This window comes from Cyrtonyx montezumae, unplaced genomic scaffold (assembly GCF_038088225.1).
Source record: "Cyrtonyx montezumae isolate F1298 unplaced genomic scaffold, pur_monq_1.0 scaffold_34, whole genome shotgun sequence".
Taxonomy (NCBI): Eukaryota; Metazoa; Chordata; class Aves; order Galliformes; family Odontophoridae; genus Cyrtonyx; species Cyrtonyx montezumae.
The window spans coordinates 203,490-215,664 of NW_027072039.1; the positions used below are offsets into that span (position 1 = coordinate 203,490).

General features: G+C 45.0%; 1 protein-coding gene across 1 annotated transcript in view; it reads right to left on the reverse strand.

The window, feature by feature from the left end:
- Window positions 1-5,148: 5,148 nt before the first annotated feature.
- LOC136054130 (zinc finger SWIM domain-containing protein 6-like) overlaps window positions 5,149-12,175 on the reverse strand; it is a 497,031-nt gene continuing 490,004 nt past the window's right edge. The window contains exon 14 of the mRNA XM_065745211.1: window positions 5,149-6,011. Within this exon, the coding sequence (XP_065601283.1) occupies window positions 5,149-6,011 (863 nt within the window). The remainder of the gene's footprint in view (window positions 6,012-12,175) is intronic.

Below are 12,175 nucleotides of genomic sequence, written 5' to 3' on the forward strand. Positions count from 1 at the left end.
GTATAAATATGGGGAGGCGTGGCAGGTTGATTATATCACCTTGCCATGATCTCGCAATGATAAGCTTTATGTTACGTTTTTTCTCTGAAAGAGTGGTCAGGCACTGGAATGGCCTGCCTAGGGAGGTGGTTGAGGCACCATCCCAAGCGCTGTTCAAGAAACGTTTAGATGAGGTGCTAAGAGATTTGATTTAGTAGTTGGGTAGGGATAGTGATAGGAGGGTGGTTGGACTAGATGATCTTGTAGGTCCTTTCCAACCTTATGAACCTATGAACCTATGTGGCACTCAGCCATGGTCAGCCCAGGAATCCATGTGCCTTAGTAGGGCCTTCAGGAGGGTCTGTTCCATGATTTTGCATGGCATAGAGGTGAGACTGACATGCCTGCAGTTCCCTGGATTTTTTTTTCCATTTTTGAAAACAGAGGTTGTTTCCCCTTTTCCAGTCAGTAGGATCTTCAACAGTTTGCCATGACCTTCCAAATATGATGTATAGCAGCTTAGCAACTTCACCTGCCAGTTAGGTTTAACAAAAGCAAGTATAGAGTCTTGCACCTGAGAAGGAGTAACTGCAGGTATCAGTACTGGTTTAGATGTGACCTGCTGGAGAGAAGTTCTGTGGAAAGGGACCTGGGGGTCCTGGTGGACGACAGGTTGGCCATGAGCCAGCAGTGTGCTCTGGTAGCCAAGAGGGCCAATGGCATCCTGGGGTGCATTAACAAGAGCATGGCCAGCAGGTCAAGGGAGGTTATCCTCCCCCTCTACTCTGCCCTGGTGAGGTCTCACCTGGAGTATTGTGTCCAGTTCTGGGCTCCCCAGTATAAATAAGACAGGGATCTCCTTGAAAGAGTCCAGCAGAGAGCCAAATAGATGATAAAGGGCCTGGAGCACTTCTCTTATGAGGAGAGGTTGAGCAACCTGGGTCTGTTCAGCCTCAAAAAAAGAAGACTGAGAGGGGATCTGATCCACATCTGTTGGGAAATGGCTGCAGGAGCAGAGAGGTCATGGTGATATGTACGAGCATAGTTTGCACTGCAGCACAGACTATATACTCATGGAAAAATATTAAATGTTGATAGGAGGTCATGATGCTCCTGGGCCAAGTGACAAACAACTCAATGCAAACATGAACTGCTTCAGCTGAGCAACCCAAGTTGCCGAGATGTCTATGGGAAACTTCTGTGATTATGTTGTTCAGCCTGCCTTCAGCAAAGAGGGCCTCACAGGACTGTCGACAATTGTAACTATAGGTATTTTTAGAGTAAGCTGTCCTTGGAAGTCTATTCTGTTTAGCTAGCAGGTGTTCCCTTTGGGCTCTGTGTTATGCACTGTCCACGCTGATACGGTGCTCAAAGGAAACTACACTGTTTGAACCTTGAGAAAAGTAAAAGCAGGAGATGGTCTGTGGCGAGTGGGAGAGGAAAAGTGCACTTTGAAACAGGGGATGCCCTGCCAGCACTGCCTTTCACACCCACCGCCGATGCATTCCTGTTTGGGTTTTTTAGGATTAGGATGATATCAAGAGTTACCACCCTCAGGATGGTTTCTCACTGCTGTTAATTGTTGGGAATTGCTTAAAGTTGTTTTTCTCTGAGGCTCTCAGCCAATGATTGTGTGCTATTCTCTGTACGTCCCTGTCTTGAACACTATAAGAATAAGGCTGTCTGGGTAATAAACTGAAGCCTGATCATTCATGTATTGAGTCCTGTCGTGCTCCCCGCCCGAGAGCAATCCACCCGGACCCTGATATCCGCAGCACACATCTATAAATGTCTAAGGTGCCGGAGGCAAAGGGATGAGGCCAGACTCTTTTCAGCAATGTGTGTCAATAGGACAAGGGGAAATGGCCACAAAGTGAAACATAGGAAGTTCCTCACAAATTTGCAAAAGAACTTCTTCACAGTAAGGGTGACGGAGCACTGGAACAAGTTGCCCAGTTTTCTGAGGATGAAAGTTAATTTACTAATTATAATAGAAGAAATATAAGTTAATTGGGGTTTAAGCTAATAAAACAAAAAAAGTGTCCAACACCAGCCTTATTCTAAAGCTGAATGCGAGATGGCCAGGAAGCATGCACTGCTGAGACGAGCAGAAACAAAAAAGAGGCAGTCTTGGGACTTGTGTGCAGTTTTATCTTTCCCTCTGAGCAGAAGACAGGAACGCACGTCCTCTGGGGTATTATAACTCTTTAACTCCTAGTGCTTTACATGATGTGGAATACTAATAACAAAAAATCATAAAACCATGACAGAGGTTGTGGAGTCTCCTTCTCTGGAGACATTCGAGACCCGCCTGGATGCCTACCTGTGCAACCTGGTCTAGGGAGCCTGCTTTGGCATGGGGGTTGGACTAGATGATCTCTAGAGGTCCCTTCCATCCTGTACAATTCTGTGATATATACACTTCCAGATATATCCAGATATTGTTAAAACGGCTGTAGTAATGATTTCTCTAGCTGAACAGAGTCCCTGCAAAGAAGTTCCATCATGGAACCATCAGAAACTCAGAAAAAGGAGTTTTTAAAGCTTTGAGTGTACTGTACATATTTTATATCACTTGCAGTTAATACCTATGATGTTTTTCAAAATGTGGACAAATACATTTGTTCAGAAAAAAAAAAACAAAACCTGCCACACAGAATTATATATTGGTGGAGCCAATAACTTCTTCACAGTAAGGGTGACAGAGCTCTGGAACTGGCTGTCCAGAGAGGTTGTGGGGTCTCAGTCTCTGTATTCAAGACCTGCCTGGGTGCTAACCTGTCCAGCCTGCTGTAGGGAGCCTGTTTTGCAGGGGGGGTTGGACTCAATGATCTCTAGTGGTCTATTCAAACCCCTACAATTCTATGATTCTCTCAGAACCCATGGATGGATTTTGTCAGGTCCCTGGGACCTGTGCGCCATCAGGTTCTTTCAATAGTCCCAATCCTTATCTTCCCTTATAGTGGGCAGATCTTCCTTCTCTGTTCTTATCTTTGCTTTATGCAGCTTGTGTGGCGTTGCCAGAGCTTTTTCTAGTTAAGGTTGAGGCAAAGTTGTCATGGAGCACCTGTCATGGTTTTATGATTTTTGGCATTGGTATTCCACATCATAACATCATGTAGTGTATTAAGAGTTAAAGATTTAACATTAAATAGTTGACAGCACCTTAGATTTCTCCATATCCCTCGTGACCTGGTCTCCAGTTTCCATCTGGAGAGGGCTCACATCTTCCCTGACCTTCCTTTTATCACTGATATACCTGTGGAATTTCTTTTTGTTCCCCTTTATGTCTTCAGCTTGATTTAATTCTATTTAAATTTAATTCTATCTATTTTTAGGAATGAAACATTTATTTCCTGTTCTTGTTGATTGTATCATTCAGTAGCATAATGCACTCATGTTGTAAGCTGGGCATCAAAGGTCTGCGAACCATCTGTTCAATTGAGTCCCAGTTACAGACACCATAAAGGAGGCAGTATCAACTTTCAAAAAAACTAATTTTAATAAAAACAAAAAAATTGCTGATAATAAGTTTATAAAACACTGATTTAGTTACATAAATAAATTGATATAAGTGTATCAAATCTGAATTACTTTCAACTTCATGATGATGTTTACATGGCTGAAGAACTACAACCTTTTTACCTATTACAATAAATAAATAAAATAAAATGGAGAACATGAAATAGTTGTCCTAAACAGAAATACCTACCAAACATAACTATCATGTTCTCTAATGAAGGGAACAAGTGACACTGGACACATTTTGCACCAAAACATAAAATCTGCTTTAAAAAACACAAAGATACAGAACCATCTGCTGAAGTAAAGACAGTGTATTGTAACCAAAGATAATATTTAATAATATAATGAGTGGCTTGGTAGTTAGATTTCCAGTTTGGTTATTTTAAAGCATTAAGACAAGGCAAGATAGAAGGCTGCTTTTTTTTAAGTAATTCTAGAGAAAATAAAGTATATTTAAGAAAAACAAAACCGAAAAGTAGAACAGTCATACCTACGTGACTTTTTGTCCCTCACAAAGTCGAAAATACTTATGCAGAATATGTGTGTGTGTGTGTATATATATATATATATAGAATATGTTATTTGTGCAGAAATGTAATATTATTAGCTTGCTGAAAAGGCTACAAATCTTGTCAGTCATTTTGGAAAACTTTTTGTGTCAAAATTCTTTCTCCAGGCTAGGAAGCAAGAACCTCGATTCTGGCATACTGTGTTCTTAATGTCAAGCCTTGCTGCTCTGGATGTGTATTTTTTGTTGTCCCTCTTTACTATGGTACCTGTTAGAAGCATGTGTGTATACATATATATGTATACAGGAGTTTTATAAATATATAAAAATTTTCCCCCAGTAGGTATCAGTCTAACCATGAAATCCAAAATATGGCTCTGCATAGATGCTCAACATACACTTCACCATCTGAGCCAACCCTGAAGCAAGGCGCGCTTTCATCCAATCGGTACTTTTTTGTTTGAAACCAAGCTACTGAGGCTTCAAGTATTTTGCATTATATAGGTTTTTAAAATATAAATTAATATTATATTTTTCAATATTCAGACATATAATATATATATAGTACAATAAATGCTGTCATTCTTTTAATTTATTTTTATAAATCCCTGAGAATGTATGTTGACAGTAGCGAAGTTTCCACATTCACAAGTATTGCGTGTCATGCTTCTGGATGAACAGCACTGTAAAGCCATGTGGTTAGCCTTAACTATTTCACTTATTGGTTTGTTTAAATATGCTGAAATGTAAGGATGAGTTACATAGGAATAAAGCTGAATCCTTTTGAGGTATTTATCACAGGATGGAGGTGGGTTTTTTTTGTTTGTTTGTTTTTTTTAAAGCCATTGCAATATGCTTTTTTTTTTTTTTGAGACTGTGAATGTATGCAGAGAGGAGAGCGATGTGGGCTTTTGCACTTGACAAAAAATACTCAGTGTAAACCAAACCTTTTTTAACCTCTCTCATACAAAACAGAAAAAAGAGGAAAAAAGTAAACACACAAACTTTCACATGACAATTTAGTTTGAAAACTCTGTACAACTATACACATATAATACTGGCGTGGCTCTGTTTCTTTAAGTTAAAAAGGCAAGCTCAAGTAGAAACAAACCATCCCTTCCCTCCCCCCATTTTCATCAACCAAACCGCTCACGAACCAACATCATCAGTTTCTTTTTTCCTTTGTAGATTTGTTTTAGGTTGTCAATAAAATGTGTAAACTGGATCTGTCCATCATGAGACATTAAGAAGGTCTCTCGGGCCTTGCTAAGGAACTCTATAAATTCATTATAGTGTCGAGGGCTGATGTGAGTGAGACGTGAATGAGTTGTATTAATGTAAGCTCCAATTGTAGCATCCAAGAGTTGCCTTAAAGGGGCTTTGTCCAGTGACATGAGCTTAACAGAGTTCCTCCTTCCATGAAGTCCCACCAAGCCAGGAGTGGTCAAAGTACACCTACGCAAAATGTCTGACAGTACTGTTGCACATTTGACACTTTTGACTACCAGAGGTATTATAGCCGCTAGCTCATTTTTCCCAAGGGAGTGGCTAAGCGCACATGCCCACAGAACATCATTAATAGCAGGGTGTGTGTCCTGATTGTAACTCAGGTTGAGATGTGTCATGGCCAAAGTGGCCAGCTTGTAGGCCCGCATGGGGTAACCATGATGCTCCATGTATCGTGCTATAGTAAAAAGCTGTGAGTAGCTCATACTGGTTGTAGCAGCATCTAGAATGATTTGGTAAGCGGTCTCAAAAGCTATGTGATCTTTTTCACATAAGGTCAGTGCAGAGAGGGCACAGTTTTGAGGATCTTTCATGGCACACTGTAGAGCAAGCGTCCTAGCACTGTTGGCCAGCTTTTCCTGCTGATGGCAGTCCAGATGCAGATGGACAATTGTACTGTTGGACATCACTGTTGTAGCAACAATACTAGTGGCTTCAATTGGAGTTAAAAGTGTAAACCAGTTTTGCATGATGCTATCCAGTGCATAAACACCTGGGAGAGAAGAAAAGAATTAGCCATAACTTGAAAAACCTGTCAGATACAAATGTTGAAAAAGAGATTACATTTACAGAAAAGTGTAGGAGGTTACCAGTTACCAGATAACATGGCTAGAAAAAGATGTTAAAATAAAAGATATTAACTCAATGAATTGCAGAGAAAAACAAAAAAGCCTGCAAAATAAGCTTTAATCTCCTGGTGTGATAATTGAGTGATTTTATGTGTTGTTTAAAACAATTCTTCAGTGAAAAAGCTCTCCCTCAGGAATCCCAGACCCTGGAGGTTAGTGAGAGGGTCTGGGGAATGGGAGACTTTCCTTCAGTCAGGGAAGAGGTGGTCCGTGAGTGCCTAGGCAATGTTAATGTTCATAAATCCATGGAACCCAATGGGGTGCATCCACGGGTGCTGAGGGAGCTAGCGGAGGTGATTGCTGAACTGCTCTCTATCATCTTTGAGAGGTCTTGGAGAATGGGGGATGTGCCTGATGAATGGAGGATAACCAGTGTCACTCCGGTCTTCAAAAAGGGCAAGAAGGATGATCCTGGTAATTATAGGCCAGACAGCCTCACCTCTGTCCCTGGAAAGGTGATGGAACAGCTTGTGCTGGATGCCATCTCCAGACAAATGGAAGAAAAGGAGGTTATCAGGAGTAGCCAGCATGGGTTCACCAAGGGGAGGTCATGCTCGACCAACCTGGTGGCCTTCTATGATGTTGTCACTGGCTGGGTGGATGGGGGGAGGGCGGTGGATGTAGTCTACCTTGATTTCAGCAAGGCATTTAATACTGTCCCCCATGACATCCTTATAACAAAGCTAAGGAAGTATGGGAATGATGGGTGAACAGTGAGGTAGTTTAAGAACTGGCTGACTGGCAGAGCGCAGAGAGTTATCATTGGCAGTGCAGAGTCCGGTTGGAGACCTGTAACTAGTGGTGTCCCCAGGGGTCTGTGCTAGGTCCAGTCTTGTTCAACATCTTCATCGATGACCTTGATGAGGGGACAGTGGCCACCCTCAGCATGTTTGCTGATGATACGAAGTTGGGAGGATTGGCTAACACGCCTGAAGGCTGTGCTGCCATTCAGCAAGACCTGGACAGGCTGGAGAGCTGAGCAATCAGAAACCGGATGAAATTTAACAAAAGCAAGTGTAGAGTCTTGCACCTAGGGAGGAAAAATTGCATGCACCAGTACAGGCTGGGGGATGAGCTGCTGGAGAGGAGCTCTGTAGAGAAGGACCTGGGTGTCCTGGTGGACAACAGGTTGACCATGAGCCAGCAGTGTGCTCTCATGGCAAAGAGGGCCAATGGCATTCTGGGATGCATTAAAAAGAGCGTGGCCAGCAGGTCAAGGGAGGTGATCCTCCCCCTCTACTCTGCCCTGGTGAGATCTCACCTGGAGTACTGTGTCCAGTTCTGGGCTCCCCAGTATAAAAAAGGACAGGGATCATTTGGAAAGAGTCCAGCGGAGGACCACAAAGATGGTGAAGGGCCTGGAGGATCTCCCCTATGAAGAAAGGCTAAGTGAACTGGGTCTCTTTAGCCTTGAGAAAAGAAGACTGAGAGGGGACCTGATCCAGGTTTATAAATATCTGAGGTGTGAGGGACACAGTGGCGAGGCCAGATTCTTTTCAGCAGTGTGTGTTGACAGAACAAGGGGAAACGGCCAGAAACTGCAGCACAGGAGGTTCCTCATGAATGTGCGCAAGAACTTCTTTACGGTGAGGGTGACAGAGCACTGGAACAGGCTGCCCAGGGGGGTTGTGGAATCTCCTTCTCTGGAGGTATTCAAGACCCACCGGGATGCCTATCTGTGCAAACTTGTGTAGGGAATCTGCTTTGGCAGGGGGGTTCATAGGTTAATTAGGTTGGAAAGGACCTACAAGATCATCTAGTCCAACCATGCCCCTATCACCATCCCTACCCACTGAACTACTAAATCAAATCCCTTAGCACCTCATCTAAACTCTTCTTGAACAGCGCTAGGGATGGTGCCTCAACCACCTCCCTAGGCAGGCCATTCCAGTGCCTGACCACTTTCAGAAAAAAAAATGTTTCCTCAGGTCTAATCTAAATTTTCCCCAGCGCAACTTCTGGCCATTCGCTCTCGTTCTGTCATTATTTATCAGGGAGAAGAGGCCCACCTCCTCCTCACCACAACCCCCCTTCAGAAAGTGGTAGAGTGCAATAAGGTCTCCTCTGAGCCTCCTTTTCTCCAGACTAAACAATCCCAGCTCCCTCAGCCGCTCCTCATAAGACTTGTGCTCCAGACCCCTCACCAGTTTTGTTGCCCTTCTCTGAACACGCTCCAGGGCCTCAATGTCTTTCTGTAGTGAGGGGACCAAAACTGAACACAGTACTCGAGGTGCAGCCGCACCAGAGCTGAGTACAGGGGGATGATCACCTCCCTGCTCCTGCTGGCTACACTATTTCTAATACAGGCCAGGATGCTGTTGGCCTTCTTGGCCACCTGGGCACACTGCTGGCTCATGTTCAGCCGAGCATCAACCAACACCCCCAGGTCCTTTTCCTCTCTACATTCTTCAAGCCATTCTGCCCCAAGCCTATAGCACTGCATGGGGTTATTGTGGCCAAAGTGCAGGACCCGGCACTTGGTCTTATTGAACCTCATCCCATTGAGCTCAGCCCAGCTATTCAGCCTATCCAAATCCCTCTGAAGGGACTCCCTACCCTCAGGCAGATCGACACATCCTCCCAACTTGGTGTCATCTACAAACTTACTGAGGGTACGCTCAATCCCCTCGTCTAGGTCATCAATAATGATATTAAACAAGGTGGGCCCCAAAACTGACCCTTGGGGGACATCACTCGTAACAGGACGCCAGCTGGACTTAACTGCATTAACCACTACCCTCTGGGCATGGCCCTCCAGCCACTTCTCCTCCCAGAGAAGAGCGAACCCGTCCACACCATGGGCTGCCAGTTTCCTCAGGAGAATACTGTGGGAGACTGTGTCAAAGGCCTTGCTGAAGTCCAGGTAGACTACATCAACAGCCTTTCCCTCATCTACCAGTCTGGTCACCCAGTCATAGAAGGAGATGAGGTTGGACAAGCACGACCTGCCCTTTGTGAATCCGTGCTGGCTGGGTCTGATCCCTTTATTGCCATGCATGTGTCGTGTGATTTCTCTCAAGATCATCTGCTCCATAACTTTCCCTGATACCGAGGTCAGGCTGACAGGCCTGTAGTTCCCCAGGTCTTCCTTACGGCCTTACTTGTAGATGGGAGTCACATCGGCAAGCCTCCAATCTTGTGGGACCTCTCTAGATAACCAGGAATGCTCATAGATGGTAGAAAGCAGCTTGGCAATCACCTCTGCCAGCTCCCTCAGCACCCTTGGGTGGATCCCATCTGGCCCCATGGACTTGTGGCAGTTCAGATGGAGGAGTAGATCTCTGACCATCTCTGCTTGGATCACAGGGGGTGCATTATGCGCTCCGTCCCAGACTTCCAGGTCAGGGCAAGTACCCTGTGGACAACTGCTCTGTCTATTAAAGACAGATGTGAAGAAGGCATTGAGAACCTCAGCCTTTTCCTTATCATCTGTGGTTACATTCCCTGCCTCCTCGAGTAAAGGAGAGAAATTTTCCTTAGGTTTTTTCTTGCTGTTAATATATTAGTAAAAGGGTTTCCTGTTCTCCTTTACAGCAGTAGCCAGTCTAAGTTCAAGCTGGGCTTTAGCATTTCTAACTTTCTGCCTGCAAGTCATGGCCAGTTCTCTGTAGTCTCCCCAAGTAGCCTGTCCCATCTTCCAGAGGACATAGACTCTCTTTTTCACTCGGAGTCTCAGCAAAAGTTCCCAGTTCATCCACCTTGGTCTTTTTCTCCTCCGGCTCAACTTACGGGACTCCGGGACAGCCTGCTCCTGTGCCTTTAAGATTTCCATCTTGAGGAGCATCCAAGCTTCCTGGACCCCTTTACCCCTCAGGAGCAAGTCCCAAGGGACCCTTGCAACAAGCGTCCTGAACAGGTCCAAGTCTGCCCTCCGGAAGTTCAAGGTAGCAGTTTTGCTAGTCACCCTCTTGACGTCACCAAGAATAGCAAACTCCACCATTTCATGGTCACTCTGGCCAAGACAATCTCCAACCTTCACATCTCCTACTAGTCCTTCCCTGTTAGTGAAGAGTAGGTCTAGCAAGGCATCTCCCCTGGTAGGCTCTTGCACCAGCTGTGTCAGGAAGCAATCATCCACACATTCTAGAAATCTCATGGACTGCTTCCTCTGCGCAGTATTATATTTCCAGCATATGTCAGGGAAGTTGAAGTCCCCCATGAGAACGAGTGCTGGCCATCGTGCAACATCTACGAGTTGTTTATAGAACACCTCGTCTATTTCTTCATCTTGACTGGGCGGTCTATAACAGACCCCCACCAGGATGTCACTCCTAAAGACCACCCCCCTGATTCTTATCCATAGGGACTCTACTTTATCATTTCCAACCTCAAGCTCTTCAACTTCAAAACACTCTTTGATATAGAGAGCTATGCCACCACCCTTTCTTCCCTGTCTATCCCTTCTGAAGAGCTTGTAGCCATCAATCCCACTACTGTCCCACCATGTTTCTGTAATAGCCACAAGGTCATAGTTAGCCTGCCTCACAATGGCTTCAAGCTCTTCTTGTTTATTGCCCATGCTGTGTGCATTGGTATAGATGCACTTCAGCTGAGATATCTGCCTCACCCCTTTCTCCAGCACAGCCTCCTTAGGCTCTTTACTGGAGAGCCCTCTTTTATCCCCTTCCCCCGTCACAGCTAGTTTAAAGCTCTCTCAATGAGTCCAGCTAGCTCCTGTGCTAGGATTCGTTTCCCCCTTTGAGATAGGTGCATCCCTTCAACAGATAACAGGCCAGGAGCCGAGTAAACTGCCCCATGGTCAAAAAACCCAAAGTGTCTGTCTCTACACCAACCTCTCAGCCAATTATTCATCACCTGTGTTTTCCTAGCCCATTCTGTGTCCTTCACTGCCCCAGAAGGTATGGAAGCAAACACCACTTGTGCTCCCACCCCTTGAACTAATCGCCCTAATCCCCTGAAATCTCTTTTCATAGTTCGCAGACTTCTCTGAGATATTTCATTGCAGTCTGCCTGAACTACGAGTAACGGATAGTAGTTAGTGGGGCGTATCAAATCCGGGAGTCTTCTAGCAATGTCCCTGATCCAGGCCCCAGGGAGACAGCACACTTCCCTGCGGTTTGGGTCTGGTCTGCAAATGGGGCCCTCAGTTCCCTTTAGAAGGGAGCCACCCACTACGATCACCTTCCTTTCTTTCTTAGTAGTAGCAGTCTCAATGCACGGAGTTGACTGCCTTGCCATTGGTGACCTCCTGCGGGAATCTTCCTGCACTTCACCCCTTATAACCTCTTTAACATCCAATGCTGCAAATCTATTGCTTAGGGGTATCTGGGGACACTGGGGAGGCAGAGGGGGAGATTGTCCACGGTACCGAGCAGGGTACCGAGCAGGGACTCTCTGCCAGCCCTCCCTATCCCTCAGATATCCCCCTGATATCCCCCTTCTGCCCTATGGAGACAGGTCAGGGAGTCCACCACCAACTGTGGGGGATCTCCCCGGTGCCTTTCTCTCTGGCGCTCTAGGGAGTTACTCCACCAGTCAATCTCCCGCTCACAGTCCCTGATCACCCTCAGTCTCTCAACCTCCTCTTTCAGTTCAGCCACCATGCTAAGCAGATCTTCCACCTGCTCACACCTTGCACAGGAGAACTGCTTACCACCCTCATCCAGCAGTAGCAGGCTCTGGCACTCCTTGCAACCAGAGACCTGTGTAGCCACGATTCTAGGCAGACCTTCTGTCTGGGTCGCCATAGCCTTTTTAAGGCAAGCACTCTGTCTAGTAGAGACCATGGCACAAAAAAGAATAAAAACAAATAAATGAAAATTGAAAATAAATAAATAAATAAATAATAGTTTATAATAATAAGATATACAGATATGAAGTGTAATTATTTTAAAATCAATAAATAATAATAATTAAAAATATATAAAATAAACACAAACAAACAAACACTGCAGACACAGAGAACAGCAATAAATAGGATGGATTTGCAAGAGAGAAGGGACAGTAACCCTGCACCCTGCCTACACCTGCAAAAGCCGCTCCCACACCTACAGCAGTGCAGTAAGGG